Source organism: Bidens hawaiensis, unplaced genomic scaffold (assembly GCF_021521415.1).
Source record: "Bidens hawaiensis isolate Kalapana, Puna unplaced genomic scaffold, B.hawaiensis_p1.1 tig00015117_1, whole genome shotgun sequence".
NCBI classification, from domain to species: Eukaryota; Viridiplantae; Streptophyta; class Magnoliopsida; order Asterales; family Asteraceae; genus Bidens; species Bidens hawaiensis.
In genome coordinates, this window is record NW_027492339.1 from 226,887 (window position 1) to 248,117 (window position 21,231).

The 21,231-nt window shown below is 36.6% G+C and overlaps 2 protein-coding genes across 3 annotated transcripts in view; one reads left to right on the plus strand and one right to left on the minus strand.

The window, feature by feature from the left end:
• Positions 1 to 21,231, minus strand: part of LOC143548415 (agamous-like MADS-box protein AGL11) — a 155,469-nt gene that overhangs the window by 22,203 nt on the left and 112,035 nt on the right. The window lies entirely within an intron of this gene.
• Positions 16,929 to 21,231, plus strand: part of LOC143548414 (agamous-like MADS-box protein AGL27) — a 155,667-nt gene continuing 151,364 nt past the window's right edge. For both annotated transcript variants that reach the window (XM_077039593.1, XM_077039594.1), the window contains exon 1: positions 16,929 to 17,150. In XM_077039593.1, coding sequence (XP_076895708.1) covers positions 16,966 to 17,150 — 185 coding nt within the window. In that variant the 5' untranslated portion in view covers positions 16,929 to 16,965. The remainder of the gene's footprint in view (positions 17,151 to 21,231) is intronic.

The following is a 21,231-nucleotide window of genomic DNA, read 5'->3' on the forward strand; positions in this document are numbered from 1 at the left end:
TTGTCCATCACTCTTCTTTAATAATATAATATAGATATGTAATATGTGATGTCTCTTTTGGTTTGTCTATCTATCCAAAACTAATCAAAGTATTAAGTTGCAATAAAATTTAAAAAAGTTAATAAAGTTGCATAATTGAGCAAACCACAGGCATGAAAATGACACTTAGCTCAAAAGAGAAAATAAATAAAATAATCAAAATTACTAATTTACCCTTCACTTAACAGAAAAAATAGACGGAGTTAGTAAAAAGTACTAAAATTGCAAATTTTAGAAAAGTGGAGTAGCCTTGCAATAAATTCAAAGACGGTACTAAAGTTGCGTAATTAGACAAACCACAGGTACTAAAATGACACTTAACTCTTTCCAAGATTAAAATAGAGATGAACTCGGTATCGTTACCGGTATCAGAAATCCTCAAATATACATACTGGTAGCGGTACCGAAGGCAAAGTTTGGGAAGACATTGGTACCATACCGATTTCGAAGCAACAAAAAGTCGTACCCACGGTCCCGATGTAGTAATACGCACACATATATTTAAAATTTAAATTCATTTCAAAAGTAATTCTTATGGTAAGAAGTGCGAGAAGTTATTTCAATTATTAGATTATTAATCAATGGTTGAAACAATATTACACTTATTATAATCAATAAAATTTGAGACATGCAAATAAATAAAAAAGAGATAGGTAGGTAGATAGGTAGATTAAAATAATTAAGAGGAAAGTGAATACGGTGCTGTTAGCCGTACAACCTTACACGTGAGATCAATCAAAACTATGTAATTTTGATTAAAACTTCCTCGTGTATTTAAAATCCTTTTCATTATTGTAAAAATATTAATTACTAATCTTATGAATCCACCTTCTCCCAAAATTCCACCAAAGAATAAAACTTAAGTTTTCAGTCTTTTCGGATTTTGTCCGTACATGAGTGGCATGCAATTTCTTTAATTATTTGATTTTCTCTTTGGAATTTTAATTCAATACTAGGATCAATTGTTGTAAATTTATACATAAGTGGGTTCTGATTTCTTAGATTATTTTATATATTTTATGGATTTAAGTTACTGTATTATTATCAATGAGACTAGATAAATGAAACACGATATTCAATAAGCACAAGAACTACACAATAGCGAATCTGGACGAAAATCTCAGAGGTAATATTCAATTTTTTTTACCGTATATCATGCGATAACTAATTTTTTTTACCGTATTTCATGTAATAATTTTTTTAATTGTTGTTGAGTTGATATCATCAATTTATTGGAATTTTTATTTAAAAAGATTAGCAAAAAGACTTTGTCGTTTCATCTTCCAAGTTCCCTAATATTAGAAGAAAAAAAAAAACTTAAACCCTAAATCTCTAATCAATTCAAATTTACATTGTCCAAATATCCAATAAACTATAATCAATCATTCAAATATTTAATTGCCCATAAACAAATCCAAATTAACAATTTATATAAACAAATAACAATTACGATTCTAGATAAAAGTAGAAGAATACCTAAACTGAACAAGTAGAAGTCGAACTGTGGAAGAGGGACTGAGGGAACATCGGCCGTCGGCTACTCGACTGCAACGTGGAGATCCGGTGATCAGAGGAGTGCAACAGTGTAACATTTGCTATGTTCCGAACTCGAAAACCCGACCAGTTTATATTAAGAATTATTAATTAATGATTTTAACCAAGTTACAACCTAAATTTCATGTGTTTTGGTGTTTAATATCGCATTCTAGCAAGTCAAGGGACCGGTTTTGTCAAAAAAAAAAAGTTTGCAGAAATCCCCATAAGCCACCCCACGCGTGGGACTTACCCCCGTCAACTGCCCTGCCCGGTGGACCCATCTACACACCAGTTAGTTCTTTTTTTTTTGTTTAATGTCGGTTTTGCTTAATTTGGAAGCCCGATTTCGTGTATCTTCCTTATAGAATGATTGGAATATGTCTTGGCATCATGCCTAAGCATATTTCATCGATTCCATGGAGTAAAGAATAAGAAATGAGTTAATTTTGTTAATTTCTTAATTTCTTTCATTTTTAACCATATTATAATTAATTCACATTTATGACGATTTCTTCCTCCTCAAGCTCAATCAAACCCTTATAACCGACCCCTAGCTACTAATAATCGTTTACCCCACCTCATTTCACCATCAATTTCCGTTCTCAGTTATTAATTTGAAGATTTTTGTCTGTTTGACTTTCTAATTTTCAAGACTTTGACTTCTAATTTCTACTTGTTCCATCCGTTTTTCGAGTAAGTTGTCTTCATGAAAGTTGTGTATTTTTATCTAACTAAAAAAAACCCTCTATCAATTTCACTAATAGAAAGGGTTTTGCTATACGTTTTGACCCGTAAGGGTTAATAAAGTAATTAAAATTGGGGATTTTCTATTACACCATTTTCTGATTAAACTTAGCTTTCGCTTCAAAAGAGTTTTATCTTTGTTTTCACATTTTACATGTGATGGATTAAAACCCGAACCCAAATTCAACGTTCGGATTCTGACCCGTTTCAGCTCGCTTAAATCTTGTTTTTATCATAACTTGAGAATCGTATTGAGTTTTCACGCGATTCCAATTGCTAAATGTTCATTTTTAATTATATTATTTTCGGTGAGAACTGTAGGTTTATTTTCTTAAGTTGACTCAACTCGCTTATTTCACATACTCGTCTTATTTAACTCGCATGTCGCTCTAAAGTGAGTAATCACACCTTCCCTTTTTTTTCCATACATTGTTTTGGGGGCTTAATGTCTGCACAAAACTCAAGTTTGTTTATTTACTCAAGTACATTATAAACTCAATTTCATTATTGCCTATTGTGATATTGCTCGATTAGTTGTTACATACTACTTGACTACGTGTTTACAGTTTTATGGTTAGTTGGTATCCTATCCTCATCCTCATAGTATGATCATAAGCCGTCGGAGTAGCTGCATATCTATGTGATTCGGGTGAAAAGATAACTTTTATTTAATTATTATGCTAGTTGAAGTAATTCACAATATCGCAAGGAATTGTTGATTTAATATTATATATATATATATATATATATATATATCAAATTGTGATTATTTGCTCAACATTATGTTGACAAATATATTTATTTTTACGCATGTCTCATGTTGCTACATGGGATAATTGAAGTAAAGTTTGAAGACACTGGTTATACTTTAGGATTTAATAAAATAATGAACAATTTCTTTTAAGTTTGATGTAATGCCTTGGTTAGTTTAATTTTGTGAACACTTGTGTACTTTGATATTAATAAATTAATTAGTTATTGTCACTATAATTATTTAGTTTTATTTGATCTATGATACAAATATTGCCGCGCCCTGGCATGTTCCGTCGTTAGGTTGGGGTGAGACAAGCAGGGGGTTGGGGCAGCGTGGGGTGGACAGTGGCTGAATGAAACTTTGTTTTGTTGAATATTGATGCCCGACCTGGTCCAACTGTCCAAACATAAGGGAACAACGAACAATGATATTATTTAGTTTGATGGTTGGGCTTTAAACTTTAATTGGTTGTAACTTTTAATTTGGTTGGGCTTTAAACAAATTGGGGTAACGTATATTTTTTCAGAAGAGCGAAAACGGACTAAATAAAAAAAATTTGCACTACCGACGAAAAGATAAGGGACAACTAGGCTGCCCATGTTTATTAGCTAAGTTTGCCCCTGGAACCGCATATTAAAATACATGCAAAACCTATACTATGTAAAACACTAATAGTCAAATTATTTGATCTCTAAAACAGAAGGCAATAAAATTTTGGGATGGAAATTTCTTTAAACAAACATTCTGAACAAAGAGTTGACATGGAATTATTGTAAACATGGAAAGAATTTAAAATAGATAAAGAGGTTTAATCAAAATTACGTAGTTTTGATTGGTTTCACGTGTAAGGTTACACGGCTAACAACACCGTATTTACTTTCCCCAATAATTAATCATCTAATATATCTCATTTATCCCTAAATAAAACTCCAAATCATATATTTCCATAATTTATGATTTGTAAGTTACATTTTATTTATTCCATTAATATTATTTTGTTAGTGTGAGATTTACTTTTATTTGTTTTTTCACCAATAAAAAATTTTTAAGTTTATAATATATCGGCAAAATAACATCTTTATCATCGATTGCTCTTTTAATAAAAAAATATTTTTTTTTCAAAAAAACAAGTTTTAAATTTATGGTATTTTTGTTTTAATATATAGCATCTTCATCATCAATTTTTCTTTTGCAAATAGATATTTCTTTTGTTTATGCGTTGGCATAATTTGAAGATTGTGTACGGAATTAATTAAAGATGTGTATGAAGAAACTGAAAACGTGTAGGAAACAAAATTAAAATGTGCATGGAAAATTAAAGACGTGCAAGAAAAAATTGAATTTTGTGTGAGAAGAAATTGAAGATATATTGGAAGAACTTGAAGAGGTGTAGGAAAATTTTGAAGATGTTCAGGATGAATTTGAAAATGTGTATGAAGAAATTAAAGATGTGTATGAAACAAAATTCAAATGTGTATGGAAAATTAAAGAAGCGTGGGAAAAAAGTGAAGAGGTTTAGTAATAAATTGAATTTTTGTGGGATGAAGCTGAAGATATATTGGAAGAATCTGAAGAGGTGTAGGAAAATTTGAATATGTGTAGGACGAATTGAAGATTTGTACAAAGAAACTGAAAATGGGTAGGAAAGAAAATTAAAATGTGTATGGAAAAATAAAGACGTGTATGAAAAATTTGAAGAGGTGTAGGAATAAATTGAATACGCATGGGAAAAATTGAAGACATGCTGGATGAAATTGAAGAGGTTTAGGAAGAAGTTGAAGATGTGTATGAAGAAATTTTAGTTGTGTAGGGTGAAATTGAAAGAAAAGAGAATTGAAAAAAAGAACTTATTGTTTTCTTCTTCCTCTACTTCTTTTTTTTAATGAATTTATTGATTTTTTTAGTAATTGTGTTTAATTAGTTAGAAAGGTAACTAACATGGTTTAATTAGTTATATTAATTGGATGATAGATTTACAATTTTTGTTCTTTAAACATGGTCAATTTATGAATCGAGTTGTTTAAAATGTTTACTTTCACTCTCCATCTTCTAAATGACAACTTACCTCGCCTTTTTGTCATTTAACTTAATGTCCATCCAAAAAGTCAGTTAACTCGTGGCATGTGCCATGCAAGTGAGGGTAAAATGGTAATTTCCACTCCTTGTTATTTTAATATATATTATTGGTCCAACTCTCTTTATTTTAAAACAAAAATAGATAATCAGTAACTAAAATTACAAATATTAAAAGGTTGGGACCAACAAACTTATCTATCATCTTCATCGGATCAATTCACGATTTTCATCTTCAACTTTAACCTACCACACCAAAATCTATCATCGAACCACTCTCAATATTCTACTTTTCTCGTTCGATCAGTCAACATAGCACAATATACCACGACGCCTTTCATGGCGAGCCCACTTCACCTAGCGGATCTGAGCATAACTAAATCCACCATTGATTTTCTGGCGAGACGACGTCTTCATTTGCCCAGATTCCACCATCTCTTGCAGATCTGAAACACCCTTGCCTACCCCATTTCACTTATACCCACTATACCACAATAATCATCAAATCAGCCCCCACTGTTAACCCTAATTAGTAACATATTTCAATCAAACCCTAATTTTGGATCTAATTGTCGGTTTTTTCCTGATCTTGGAACGAATCGAACTGTCAAAAGAGACTGGTCTTGGTCCAATTCCATAGATTCAGGAGATCGTGGTATTTCTGGCAACGGTTGCAAGCGAGGAGGTGGCGTTGGAGTGCCAACGCTGTGGCTGTGGCTTGCCTACTAAAAACAAACGGTGGTGGTTGTTTCCAGATTCGGGTAGGGTGGCGGCTGCAACCGTTTTTTAAAACTTCTACATATGGAGGTGGTAATGGAGATGAAGATTATGATGGTGTGTGGGTCCTAATTTATTTTATTTTTATACATAATTAATAAAATTAGTGTCTTTAATTTATAGTGTGAAATTACCATTTACCCTCACATGCATGACACGTGCCATGAGTTAACTGGCATTTTGTATGGACGTTAAGTTAAAGGACAAAAAACGAGATAAGTTGTCACTTAAAGGATAAAGAGTGAAAGCAAACATTTTAAAGGACTCAATCCATAAATTGATTATGTTTAAAGGACAAAAATTGTAATTCTGTCTAATTGGAGAGAGAAAACTTTTTGGGTATGTTTGGCAAAACTAGCTGGTGGTTGTTAGCTGTATCTGGTAGTTGTTAGCTATAGCTTTTTAGATATATTTAGGTGTTTGGCAGAGTAGCTGGAGCTTTTTAGATATATTTAAGTATTTTGCAGAGTAGCTGGATCTTTTAACAAAACTAATTGGGCGCCAGCGCGGTGCGGCAGAGCGCGCGCGCAACCTGACATTAACTGCATAATCAGTGTCGGTACGTGATTCACTGCACGCATAACCCGAATGCAGATGTGTACTTCATGCAAAGACAGTATGCGTGTAATCGATGGCGAAAATCAAGAAACAAAGCTACAGTAATTTCAAATAGATAATTTTTAAACCAACCTCTTTTGATCTAAAACCCTTTCCGACCCGACACCATTTTAATCTGAAACATGTTCTGACCTGGCCCTTTTCAACTCAAAACCATACCGACACGAACCGAGCTAAATTAACCCTTTTTTATCGACTCGTTCTGACCCTAGTTTGGTCTTACACATGACCTGAGCTCGTCTGACTCGACTTGTTGCCGATCATAACCGATAAAGAAGTATAGCAATATCATACTCAAATTAAAGAGAATAAAATGCTCCTTTTTATGATGTAATTTGTTTAAAAAAATATTGACAAAAGTTGATGAAAATTCAAGTACCAAACTTATAAATTCAAATGTAAAAGCTTGTAGCTTGTTCTCAAACGCTAGTAGTAGTAGCGTTTAAAAAAGAAGTTTTTTCTTATAACCTAAAAGCTTCAAGCTCTTTCAACCAAACAAGTCTTTTAATTGAGTATGAGCTTTTTATTAAAAGCTTGAAGCTTGAGCTTTTTATGTTACTTTAATATCATTTTCATTTATTTTTATTGATTTAAGATTAAAAATTCAATGAGTGGCTCAAATTAATTTCTCACACTTTTTATGGTAACTTGCCTTCTCACATGAACCAATTACATTCATTTTAGAAATACTAATTCTTTTTATAAATAATGAGTAAAATATGAACCTTTTCTTTTCATAAAATGATGTTTTGATGTGTTTTAGAAGTGTATTTAGTATTTACCAATGTTCATCCGGTTCTACCATCCAAGCCGACATGTGAACCAGGTAAGACGTATAATTCGATGTCTAGTCCAATTCTAAAAACATCAGTATTTACAAATCTTTGAATTCGCTTCACTTATTCTAAATGACCTGACTATTTTATAAATGAAAGAAAACAAGGAAAAAAGATAATCAACAAGAAAAAGGACGGAAAAAAAGATAATAACTACCTTGCTCTCAAGTTTCAGGAAAATGAAAAGAAAAATAAAGATTTTATGTTTTTAAGATCCTTTTTCTGCCCAAATCTCCGTGATTTGAAAGGAAGAAATTTTGCATCGATTTTTCTTCATTTTCTCTCCATTTCTTTCATTAAAAAAACTATGCTTTACGATTTTTTCCAGCCTTCCTCCAAATTCCTTTTGATCCCCTCTCTAAATAAGACTCATGAACACAACACAAAGATAAAGTGAAAGAAAAGAGAACGAAAACTAAAATGGGTGGATGTTGATTGAACATACAATCTCAAATGGGTGGAACTAACATTATTAGACACCTGGTTTGAAAAGCGTGGGGCGCATCGAGGCGACAAAGTCCCCAGGCGAGGCGAAAAGAGCAAAATGTTGAGCTTTTCGTATGCGAGATGCACAATATATATCATATAAGTTTTTTTAATATATTTTCTATAGGTTTATAGCCACATATACTCAACCTTTATATATTGATAAGCTTTATATATGATGTGAAACCTAAAACTTGTTATACAACATTCGGATACACAAAAAATCAATTGTACAAAAGCGGCGCACCTTAGGTTGGTAGGTTTGGACTTGGTAAGCTTGGCTAGTGTAATACGGTGTAGGCATAACTTGGGTTTGATGAGCATAGCATGGTGGAGGCATAATATGGGCTTGATGGACATGGGCTAATAAAGGGCGCATATTGCGGAGATGACTAGGATCTCTACAATTGTAGCAAGCACGGGTATTTGGAACACCGGTTTGAGCATGAGGGGTATTAGCAGGCCTAGGAGCAGGTAGGGATGACAGTGAAACCCGAACCCGATGGGAAAACCCGATACCTTACATAATTGGGACGGGTTTGGGATTAGTTTTTAAATTTTTCGCGGGTTTGGGACGGGTCTAGGATTTCTAATATACCTAATTACCCAACCTGATTACCCCAATAATATGGACCTATTTACCCGATTATGTACCCGAAGTACCCAATAACTATATATCTATATACATTCATACATATATATACATATGTAAATATAAAAATTAATATTTCTAATTTGTGTTAACTATTGTATTGATATTTTTACATTCTAGTAATGTTCAAGACTATTAAAAGGATATTGTGTGTGTGTAAAAACATATTGACCAGTTGCATATTGTCAAAACCTGACCGGTATACCCGATGGGTATTTTTAATAAACTAACGGGTATACCCGAAACCCCTGGGTATACCCGAGACCCAATGGGTAATTACCCGATAAATACCCGACGGGTCTGGGATGGGTCTGGGATGAGGTTTTATAAACGGGTCTGGGTCTGGGAATACCTAGACCCGTCCCAGACCCGACCCATTGCCATCCCTAGGCGTAGGCGGGGCAGGTTGCTTTGGAGCAGCTCGTGCATTAGGCGGCACACGGTAAGTGTTGGCAAGATGCCCATAGCGGTTACATGGAGTGCAAAGACGGCAAGTGGTTGAAGCAGGGTGATGGCGGTTACAAATCGAGCACAGTGGGTGTGGTCCGCCATACGGTTTCTTGTTAGGAGCATTTTGGTTTTGAGGTTGGTTATGGCTTGGTTCACGGCATAATTTTGGTGATAGGTCTTGCGTTTTTGGTTATTGTTGTTATTATTCTTGTGGTAACGGCTAGAGTTGTTGTTTTGGGCGGGCTTAGGATCGGCTTTGGCATTAGTAGAGGATTCGGCCTTGGTTTTCTCGGCAGCAGGTTTGGAGTCCTTACGGGATAAGGTACCATCACGAACGTGGTCATCAGTCAAGGAAGCAGCAAGGGCTATATGGCTTCCTCAATCGTGAGAGGATCTCGGCTGACCACCGCGTCACGAAAGATGGTGGGTAGTCCCCATATATACTTGTGGATACCGCAGGACAAAGGGATCACAAGGTGAGGTACCAACAGGCTCAGTTCCTTAAATCGGTTCGAGTAGGTTGAGTTGTCGCCACCGATTTGCTTAAGCTCCCTAAACTCCGATTCGAGCCTTTGCAGTTCATGCTCGAGACATAACTCTCTCTTCAATTGTAACACCCACAAAGTTTAGGTCCAAACTTGACAAGTTTATAAAGATAAAGGATCAAAAATATTTATGAGAAAAGTAATGGGAAAAGTAATAAAGAAAAGAAGGCATTTCATGTTAAGGGAATAAATAAGGAAAACTTCATCCCACATGGAAAGTGAGAAAGAAATGAAAGCACTTTATAAGGAAGGAGTTTCCCAGTCGTCCATGCCCAATCCCAATGGACAAACCTTAGCCCCTAGCTCTATAATCCACCCTACCCAGTCCTTGAAAGCCCTCCCGGGGGCCTAGCCCTTCGAGTCTTAAGCGGCTTTCATCGTTGACGAACACCTGCGCATGGTAATGTTTTTGTATGGCTAACCACACTCACTAGTCCTAGCGGCGGGTGCGAAGCACCCGATGCACACGCGCATGGATTCGGACTCGGGCGATGGGCGTAATGTGGCGTTTTGATGGCACACTTGGCACTTCGCACGCTCGCATCGCCGCGAGCCGCATAAGGGCCGCTTTAGTATTTTTGAACTGTGGAATATAGACCAAGAAGTGACAAGATATTAAAGTTCAAGAACTAAAAATAAAATTCTGATTTCCAGACCCATCGCGCTACGCGATGGGTATACAAATTAGATCATCGCGCTACACGATGCAGTTTCCCATGAGTTTAGAAAAAAGGGCGTCGCGCTACACGATGGTCCATAAGGACGGGGGTATCGCGCTACGCGATGACAAAGTTAAGTAACCGGATCAACCACGTGTCAACACATGGCAATCTCTGGTGGATTGCGGCGTCGCGCTACGCGATGGCCTGGGGAAAACCCCATCGCGCTACGCGATGGTGGTCAAAACTTTGCCTATAAAAGGGGGCTACGGGTTTGAAGCATTCTCATCCCAATTTCACACTCACTTTCACACACATAACCTTGGGTAACGTGCTCGACCATTGTGAGGTTCCGTGGTCTCGATTTCTCGTAATTCGTGCATGAATTGAAGTTCTGATGCTCGATCGAGTGATTAAGTGAGTTCGAAACAAGGTTCTAACAGTTTAAGTAGAAGTACTACTTGTATAAGGCTTAAGAAATTAAAAATACCCGCGTAAGGTAGGGATTCTGCGTAAGTTATTATTTTATTATTATTTAATGGCTTAGACCCTAGTCAATGGTATAGTCTATACCTTGATCAAGTAAGTAAGTGAAATATAAGCTTTCATAAGATAAGATTTTTTTGATGAAATGTTGCTCTTTATTTTTATAAAGATATTACTTATGAAAGAAGAAACTTGAGATGAAGAAACGTAGCATATAAATGTTTTATAAAATAAAATGAATATCAAGGTAAAGGTTATGCAAATAGACTTAAGGTCTATAGCTAGATTGTAGATCTAGTTATTTAAAAAATGTTATTCTCGTACTATAGGTCTGAGATAAAGATCAGACATCTGTTGGTGAGAAATCTTGAAATCAACAAAAGGTGAATGCGTCCAACCTTTTAATAGTGTGAAATGTTTTATGACGTGAATACATCTATGTACTGTATATTTTGAAAAGATTTTTCTCTTTAAAACTATGGGCTGTTATCCATATGTATAAGAGTGATGGAAATATTTGCATGAGGGTTGGTTCAAATCCTCTAAAACGTTTTGATACAAGGTAGTACTAAACACTCAGACTAAAATAGACATGTATCTGGATCCTTACATATATGTACTGTAGTGGGCACACTACAGACATACTGACCATGACGCAAGTGACTGTCTCTAGGGCGAGTGAAGTCCGATTATGTGGTTTGTGCGTATATTAGTTCCGATGAGATGGGAATGAGACCCACTGAGTCGTTGAACACTATTGATGTTGTGTCATTACGAATTGTGAAATTGTTTTATCGAGTCAGCGTATTTACCAGCATATAGCTGACGTATTTTGAAACTGTTTTTAGGTACCAGGAGTAAGGAATAGTGATGGATATGCCAGTAAAGATAGAAGAACACTAGGCATAGTTTACAGCTGATGGCTCAGCTAATTTTGTATTGAGGCATATATATATTAAACTTGTTTTTAAACAAGTAATTTTGTAAAACAAACAAGTGTATTTAATTTCCTATGTTATGAAAGTAAATATTTTAAAATAACATTTTCCGCTGCAAACTTTGATAAATTGACAAAAGTGGTACCAACTGTGAGTCACACGCCTAGGCCCGGAGGCGGGGTGTGACATCAATGCATCCTTGAGTTCCTCCCAAGGTATAGCCAAAACTTCTTCAACACCTTGGAGGGCCTTAAAAGAGTTCCACCATGTTAGAGCTCGATCCTCGAAAACGATCGAGGCGAACCTAGTCCGTTTGTCGTCTGGACATTCACAATGGATAAAGATATTCTCCATCCTCTCAAACAAGCGGAGGAGCTTAGTAGCATCCTCCTCACCAAGTTAAGGGGGGTGGTTAGCACTTGTGAAATTCTTGTAGTGGTAGTTGTTCGGTGCAGTCGTAGTAGCGGATCCATTGGACTTAATACTTTGCAGTTGGAACACTACCTCGGGCAAAGCAGCAGTAAATTCTTTAGTGATACGAGCAGCCAAACGGCGATCATGAGCAGCCGATGTGCGACGAGTCAATGTGGGACATTCTGCTGTTACGACGGTGAAGCATGGAAGACATTCTGCGGGGACCAAAAGTGAAATTCTATGAGGATCGAGTAAGTTGTGTAAACGAGTCAATGTGGGACAACGAAAAAAATGTGATAAAGTTGTGCTAGTGACTTGTCATGACTTAGAGCAAGTCGCAATTTAAAATAATATGAATAACTTTTGGGGTAGTTAAGTAAATAAAAATGTTTATTTCATATTCAAATGTAAAGTGTTATTGGGTTGGGCTTTCCATGGGCTTCCCATGGTAGCTCAAGAACCCAAAATAAATAACGCAATCAAATCAAGTGAGTTGGCCTCCCATAAGCTTTCCATGGCAATTTGAATGACTCATGGGTTATCGAAAAGTGAGTATTAATGAATGTTTGATCAGTTAACAACTTACCCGGATTATGGTTGTAATAGCGGGAAATCGAGGTTAAAGGTTAAACAATTGTCAAAGTCAAACTGCAGCTTTTAATCTTCAAGTAACGAGCAAAAACGATCAAGAAAACGTCGGGAATAGGGAGGTGACTGCCTGAAATGCTTGAGTTCAGTAACTCTAGGGTTTGGAGTTATGATGTGTTTATATAGATGTTAAATCAACTTGTTGGACAAGAAACAGATCGGTTTTGGTAACCAAATCACACAATTAAAGATGAAATTGGGTCATATAATCATTGATATATTGACCAAATTATTGAATATGAACATAGACACTACTACATATTGAATACAATAACTTGTTGCTCAATTTTCGTGATTTAGGGTTGATTAAGGAAAGATTTAGCATTAAACGAAGATCACGGACTGATTTGGCTGGTCTGGCAAACCTTCGCGTAGTGCGAAGCATGCGGACTCCCTCCTTCATGCCACGTAAAGGGAGGGTTTCCACCAGCTTTCCAAATTTGGCAGTTTTAGTTCCTGAAGTTCCTAAAATGCATTTTTAAGTCATTTTAAGAGTTTCCAATGGCTATTTGGCACAAATGAAAGTTAAGGAACTATAAACTACGATAAAAATAATTATTTCACTAATAAATGCATAATTTTATTAATAAGAAAGATCCGAATAATGTTCATAACCCGCTAAACGAATACAAACATGAATACGGAAAAACCAAAATGTTACACAAATAAGCCAAAGTATTGATGTGTGTCGGATATGTTTAAAAGAATGAACCTCACAACTAAGCTTTAATTATAAAACGAAAATCCTAAAACCACACACAACCGGCAAGTGTACCGATCGCAAGTAGTATAGACCTAGGAAGTCCGAGTATCGAACACGTGGACACGTAAGAACGCTAATGATCACTAACCCTAGACAAGACCTACCTTAGAATAATATTTAATTGATTTTTGATTTTTAATTACTTAACTGAACTAACCTAACTGACTGACAAAACTTACCTAAAATAGAAAACTTAACGGGGAACTAACTATGTTAACTTAGGATGGAGGAAAACGTCTACCTATGTCTGAATCAAATTGTAGGCCTAACAAGCTAATGGATTGGATAACTTCAAGACACCGGTCCCTAAAGATGACATGACTAAGGATCGCTCGAGCTCACTGGATCACCTCTCAGTCTCACTCAACAAGTCTAAACTTCTCAAAATCTCCTAAAACGACCAAACCGGGAAAAAATTGTTAACGTGTTCTAATGTTGACTCACCTCTTGGTCTCACCAACACTCGACCCTAATGGCAATGAATACTACACAACCAAGGATAGAGGAACAATTCAACTTAAACCAAAATAGATCAACTAGTCGCTCAAAACACCTAAACCTGACAAGAAACAAACTCGCTCTCGCACAATTTTTATTCTAGCATGCAAAGGCAATGAGACGACCCTAACTTCTTATCACCTCTCGGTCTCAAAGAATGTGTCTAACCGCTGTACTTAATCCAAATAAACACGCAACAAAACCCTATGGTGGTACCTACCGCAAACAAACCCTAAACACAAAGTCTAGAATCAAACAATGCACCGATCAATCAATACAAAACTAATCAACCGACACACGGGGTTTATGCAATGAATCACCAAAATTTCCAGCCCTTAAACATAACCTATTTCATGTCTAAATCAAACTTTACAATAACAATATACGTCTATCAATCAAACAATCCATAAAACCTATCAAAACCTAACAATTAACATCATCCCTAGGTAGAACTAACAAGATTAGCCTCTCATACTTTTTGGACAGCAGCTAGCATTCAATAAAAACATCATATAAACCATAACAATCATCATAATAATCATCCAACAATCAATAGCAATCATAAACAAGTCAATCTCTAACACAATTGCAAACAATTTAACAATTGATCAAGAAAATAAAGTTTTATGACGATGTTATGAAAAGAAAGGATATGTAGATGAATTGGGGCTGCTCTTTGCTGTCAAAACTGATGAGAAACGATCACCGACACTTGGTACTTGCTCCTTCTTCCTTCCTTAGCCGACAAAACCTTCAAACCCTAAGCCGAAAAAAGTTTTTCTTCTTCTTTCTCCTGCTGAGTTCTGCGATCGGCCAGGTTAGGGCTGCTTAGGTTTTATTTTTTTTTTATATTATAAGTATAATGTAAGACTTGGGCCTCCATGATGCATATGGATCGGGCTTTGAGCCTTGTCTTGGAATCGTATGCGTATAATGCGTGTAAGCTCTTCGAAAAGTCCCGGTGTATCTTCCTTGTAACCCAAAACCTACATGATTATTAAAACTATGTAAAACCTATATAAATCAAGTAAAAACACATAAAATATAATATAATACGTAGATAAAAGGTGCGAAAAATATGTGTGTTTTACAACACATCAAGTATTGTGGTTTACTACAAAACCTTCAAATAAGTTGTTGGTGGTGCACTGATCTTAAGGAAATCGAGTTGTCGTTACATTTTTGGCAACAATGTTGAAAGACTGCACCACAAGCTAATCTGCTGGTTCTGTGACGCAACTTGTTATAACATAATGGTCCAATGTTTTAGGCAGTGAGCCACGATTTATGCATAAGAATCAACCCTTACAAACTTTTTTTTTGTCAACGCTTCTCCAAACGGTATTATATTTATTCCAGCTGTAACTCCCTAAAATTTAAACTTAACTTCAACTTCATAAAGCCGAAATTTGGTCCAAAAATGTTTCTTTGTAACCAAAACTTAGTTAAATCAACTACGTACGTAATACCATATTTAACAACGTAAATATTACATGTGTCCGTTTATCATCCCGAGTGCTTAATCATCATCCACATTCTTGTTCATGAACATTACCAAGGGAACCCCCCCGGCAAGTTAGTATTATAAGTTATAAGGCTTATAACAAACATTTATGAATCCAAACATAATCAAAATGCGACAAGCAGGCAGAAGTAAGAGAGTTTTTGGCGTAAGGCACATTGGAGACGTATGGTACGTATATCTTATGATGTAAGGTTAACTAACGAATAAAGATAACATGTTTATCAATTTTAAACTAGAACTCTCTTGGCGCAACTGACTTTTAGTAGGCACGCAAGTTGATGCATGAGGATGTGGCTAGCTGAGGAACATTGGTGGTTATGTGAATAAATGATTGGTATTTGTAGTTGAGAGTTTTATATATGTTAGATTAAAGATAAGTTTCTATTTGTAAATGCTTAAATGCTAAATATCATTTCCGCTGCAATGAAAGTGTTCTCTGATTATAACTACGCTCATGAGTAAGTTCAACCATTGTGAGGCATTCAAATGGGAGGCTTTACACTAAATAAACAATTTTATATTTTTAATAAAAACATGAGCAAGTTAAATAGACGCATCACTCTCCCCACACTCTACTAACAACTTTGCTGTTAGTGGGATTTTTACCGAGTATGGTTGTTGTATGAGTAAAATCGACATTTTTTAATTATTATTAATAAAATACATTGAGTTGGTTAAATATGAAATATTCATTTTATAAAAATTTTTCCGAGGTCTGATTAGAATTGCCACTTTCATTTGATATGTAAAAGGACAAAAATTCCCCTTACTTAGAGTTAAAAACTTAACGAGGGGTTAATTAAACAGACGAAAATAGCAATATTAGGAAACATCAAGGGTACAGCTGCATAAAAAAAGTTTTTATACTAAAGTTACGTAAATGACTATATAAAATTTAGGAATTAAAATTACAATACGTAATTCTATTTTCTTTTTCTCCTCTTTGATTCTAGAATTAAAAATATTGTTGGGCAGTTTTTGTTTATTTTTGTTAAATTCTCAAAATAGTCTATTTTGAGAGAGATTTTATATTTGGTCAAAAATTTTGAAAAATTCTAAAAAGTTTTATTCAAAACTTAGTGAGGTGTGACATTTGGGTTCGTGTCGTGAGTTTTCGCTATCCAATAAGATTATGTCACATGTCTGATTTCTAAAATGATACGTGAGATTTCAAACCAAATCCGTTGAATCCATTAGTTTACTAAAAAAATCGTCTTATTGAAAACAAACAATCTTATTTATGATATTTCACCGTGCTTTTGTGTGAGTCTTCAAACAATTTTTTGAAATTTTCTCAATTTAATATCATATGGCGGTGTGCTATGATAAAGCACGTGTCAAAATGGCACCCTAACCGGAGATAAAAGAAGGCTTGGAGCTTTTTAAAGTACGGCCATGGTCAAAACCCTTTTACACGAGAGGACATGCTTTGTAGATAGAGAGAAGATATAGATACAGATATTCAACAACACACTGCCGGAAGCCCAAAAGTTAGGTCCAGACGGATCGTCGGAAGAGAAAAGAATGGGACGGAGGAAGCTGGAGATGAAGCGGATCGAAGATAAGAGCAGCAGGTTAGTCACCTTCTCCAAGAGGAGATCAGGCTTGGTTAACAAAGCACGGCAACTTTCGGTTCTTTGCGACGTGGATGTGGCCGTCATCGTTTTCTCCGCCCGCGGGAAGCTCTATGAATATTCCAGTACTAACAGGTGATTCATTTTATGGTTTTTATATGTTATTCCTTTCAGTCTGTACGGAGCTTAATTTTTTAGTACCAATTCACTGTACGGCGGAAGATAATTTGTAGGGCGGCAATATGTCATTTTATGTGTACCTTAATTGATTCATTACATCATCAGTTCATCTATAATACTGCAAAATTAGGGTTGAGATGTGACGCTCTGTCTAGTTGGTACTATCATTCTTTTCATGATATATAGTACGATGACCCTTGTAATTTAAAAGCTATAGTACTAGCTAGTTGGCTAGTTGCTATTTTTGATTCATGGCTATAAATGGTGATGTACAATTCTCTTCGATCCTATTCTCCCATAATCAAATAGTATGATTTTGGATTATTATGATAATACAAAGGTCTTGTTTACTTTGAAAATAAGGCGGTGGATGGTGGAACCACAACCTAATGTCTGTTGGGCGATGTGGTATCCCCGGGCCCACATTTTGACAACTGCATATTAAAGGAGTTAGGGAGGTTATTTTTTTAGCCGGCCCTAACCCTATTGGGCCCAATTGGGTTCTAGCTTGTTTAGCAAGGGAGTAGCCCTAATATGCGGTCTATAAATAGTCTCTTGTACTTGTTATTATATATCACCAAAATAATACAAACCTAATTACCCCGTGGACGTAGGTTGTACACCGCAACCGAACCACGTAAAATTCTCGTGTTCTTTATCGCTTTGATTTCTTGTTCGTGTGTGCCTTTTGTTCCTAACAACTGGTATCAGAGCAAGGATCACACTATAAACCCCAGCCGCCAGTCGCCACCAAACCCTAATCAGAAACCCTAGCCGCCGCTACAGTACCGCCGCCGCTACAGTGTTTCCGGCGTGTGAACAGTGCGCGCTACAGTACAATCTGTCTTTTGACCAGAAGAGGTCAAACAGTTCTGATCAGTATTGCAGGTTGCTTCCGTTAGAAACTCGGTAAAGATAATGACTGAGGACGGTAAGATCAGAATCGAGAAGTTTGATGGGCAGGATTTTGGATGGTGGAAGATGCAAGTCGAGGACTTGTTATGCCAGAAAGATTTGCTTCCATGTTTGAGAGGTCAAAAACCCGAGAATATGAAGGATGAACAATGGGCCGATCTAGACAGGAAAGCCCTAGCAGTCATCAGATGCACGTTGGCTAAGAACGTTGCTTTCAATATAGTGAATGAGACCACTGCTAAGGGTTTGATGACCGCGTTGTCAAACATGTACGAGAAACCTTCCGCGTCTAATAAGGTATTCTTAATTAGACAATTGGTGAATACGCGTATGCGGGAAGGTGCGTCTGTTACCTCTCATATAAATGAGTTCAATTCTATCATATCCCGGTTATTATCTGTTGATATTAAATTTGATGATGAAGTGCAAGCTTTGCTATTATTGTCCTCGTTACCTGAAAGTTGGTCAGGAACAGTCACTGCCGTTAGTGGTTCAGCCGGAACCACCAAACTCACGTTCGAGGGTATTCGTGACTTGATCCTAGGAGAGGATATCAGGAGAAAGAATGCAGGTGAATCATCCAGTACTTTGCTAAGTACTGAGGGAAGAGGTAGAAAGAAAGATAAGAGGGTAAGTAACAGGGGAAGATCAAAATCAAGAGACAGAAAGGGGAGTTCAAAAACAAGAAACGATATAAAGTGTTGGAACTGTAATGAGAATGGTCATTTCAGAAGTCAATGTACAGAACCACCCAGAGACAAGAAAGAAGTGAATGTTGCCTCCTCAACAGCATCAGATTCTGATGATGCATTGATCTGCTGTATTGAGGATATAGTCGAGTCCTGGATTATGGACTCAGGTGCGTCGTTTCATGCTATCTCAAGCTCGAGAAAGATGAAGAATTTCAGACGGGGCAATTTTGGTACTGTAAGTCTTGCTAATAACCAAATCTTGGAAATTACTGGGCTGGGAGATATTGACTTGAAAACAAGTTTTGGAACAATTTGGACATTGAAAGATGTCAGGGTAATTCCAAAATTGAAAAAAATGTTAATTTCCATTGGGCAATTAGACGACCAGGGTTATGATGTAACATTCGGGGGAGGACAATGGAAGGTCGTCAAGGGTAGCATGGTAATTGCCAAGGGAAAGAAACGGGGTACTTTGTATATGGTTGAGGTTTCTGCAGGTAGTGCTAATGCAGTAACGAGTGGACCGAGTCTATCAAAGTTGTGGCATCAACGACTCGGCCACATGAGTGAGAAGGGCATGAAGATGCTTGTCGCCAGAGGAAAGCTTCCAGATCTTAAAAGGGTTGAATCTGAATTCTGTGAACCATGTGTTTTTGGAAAAAAGAAGAGGGTATCTTTTGTGAAGACAGGGAAAGCACCTAAAGCTCAGAAATTAGAGCTTATCCATTCAGATGTTTTCGGACCAACACGTGTTGAATCCTTGGGAGGCTCGAGATTCTATGTGACTTTCATAGACGACGCCACACGCAAGGTATGGGTTTACTTTCTTAAAAATAAATTTGAAGTATTTGATGTTTTTAAGAAATGGAAAACTGCTGTTGAACTTGAATCTGATCTGAAGGTAAAGTGCTTGAAGTCAGACAATGGAGGGGAGTACATTAGCTCAGAGTTCACTAGCTTTTGTGCTGAGCATGGCATTCGGATGATAAATACAGTTCCAGGTACTCCTCAGCAAAATGGAGTCGCAGAAAGGATGAATAGAACCTTAAATGAAAGAGCCAGAAGTATGAGGATAAATGCAGGGCTCCCTAAAATGTTCTGGGCAGACGCTGTTAAAACTGCTGCCTATCTTATCAACCGAGGTCTATCAGTTCCGTTGGGTTACAAAACACCTCAAGAAGAATGGAAGGGGAAAGCGGTTAATTATGAGCACTTAAAGGTTTTTGGGTGCAGTGCATATGACCTAGATCCGAATGCTGACAAGATAGATTCAAAAGCCAAGAAGTATGTTTTCATTGGTTACGGGTCAGACAAGATGGGCTACAAGCTTTGGGACTCGAAAAGCAGAAAAGTAGTCCGCAGCAAACATGCTACATTTAATGAGGCTGAGTTGTACAAAGATGTGATAAATCCAAACTCTAGGGTTCAGAAGCAACAGGTTGAATTCAAAATTGAAAACCAGAGATCTGAACCGATCCCCGAACCGGTTCAGGAACCCGCTACAGAAACTGAAGTCGACACAGTTCCTGAGTTTGAAGCTGGTGGAAATAATGAGTCAGAAGAAACTTCTGACAGTGGGAGTTCAGAGTCTGAAGACGAGGAGATCCCACAACAGCCTGACCAGACTGAAAATTGGGTCAGGAGATCCACCAGAGTTACTAAACAGCCAGAAAGGTATAGTCCCGGTCATTCCAATCCTTCAGTTAACTATATTCTTTTGACAGAAAACGGTGAACCCGAAAGCTACTCTGAAGCAGTCAAGATGAAGGATTCTCGCCAGTGGGAGAATGCTATGAAGGATGAAATGAGCTCTCTAGAAAAGAACAAGACATGGGACTTAGTCAAGCTTCCGCAGGATAAGAGAGCGTTGCAAAATAAATGGGTCTTCAGGGTCAAAGAAGAACATGATGGGTCTAAATGATATAAAGCCCGTTTAGTGGTCAAGGGTTTTCAACAAAAGAGAGGAGTTGATTATGATGAAATCTTCTCTCCCGTGGTGAAAATGACTACCATCAGACTTGTTTTAAGTCTTGTAGCAGCAGAAGATTTACATCTAGAGCAACTAGATGTGAAAACGGCATTTCTACACGGTGATCTTGAAGAAGACATTTATATGATGCAACCTGAAGGGTTTCGGGTTGTGGGGAAAGAAAATTGGGTCTGCAAACTAAAGAAGAGCTTGTATGGTCTGAAACAGGCGCCTAGACAGTGGTACATGAAGTTTGATAATTTCATGGAGAGGTCGGGGTTTAAAAGATGCCAGATGGATCATTGTTGTTATCTGAAGAAATTCAACAACTCTTATATCATATTACTGTTGTATGTTGATGATATGTTGATTGCAGGATCTGATATGAAGGAAATAAGCAAGTTGAAGAAACAGATGTCCCAAGAGTTTGAAATGAAAGACTTGGGTGCAGCAAAACAGA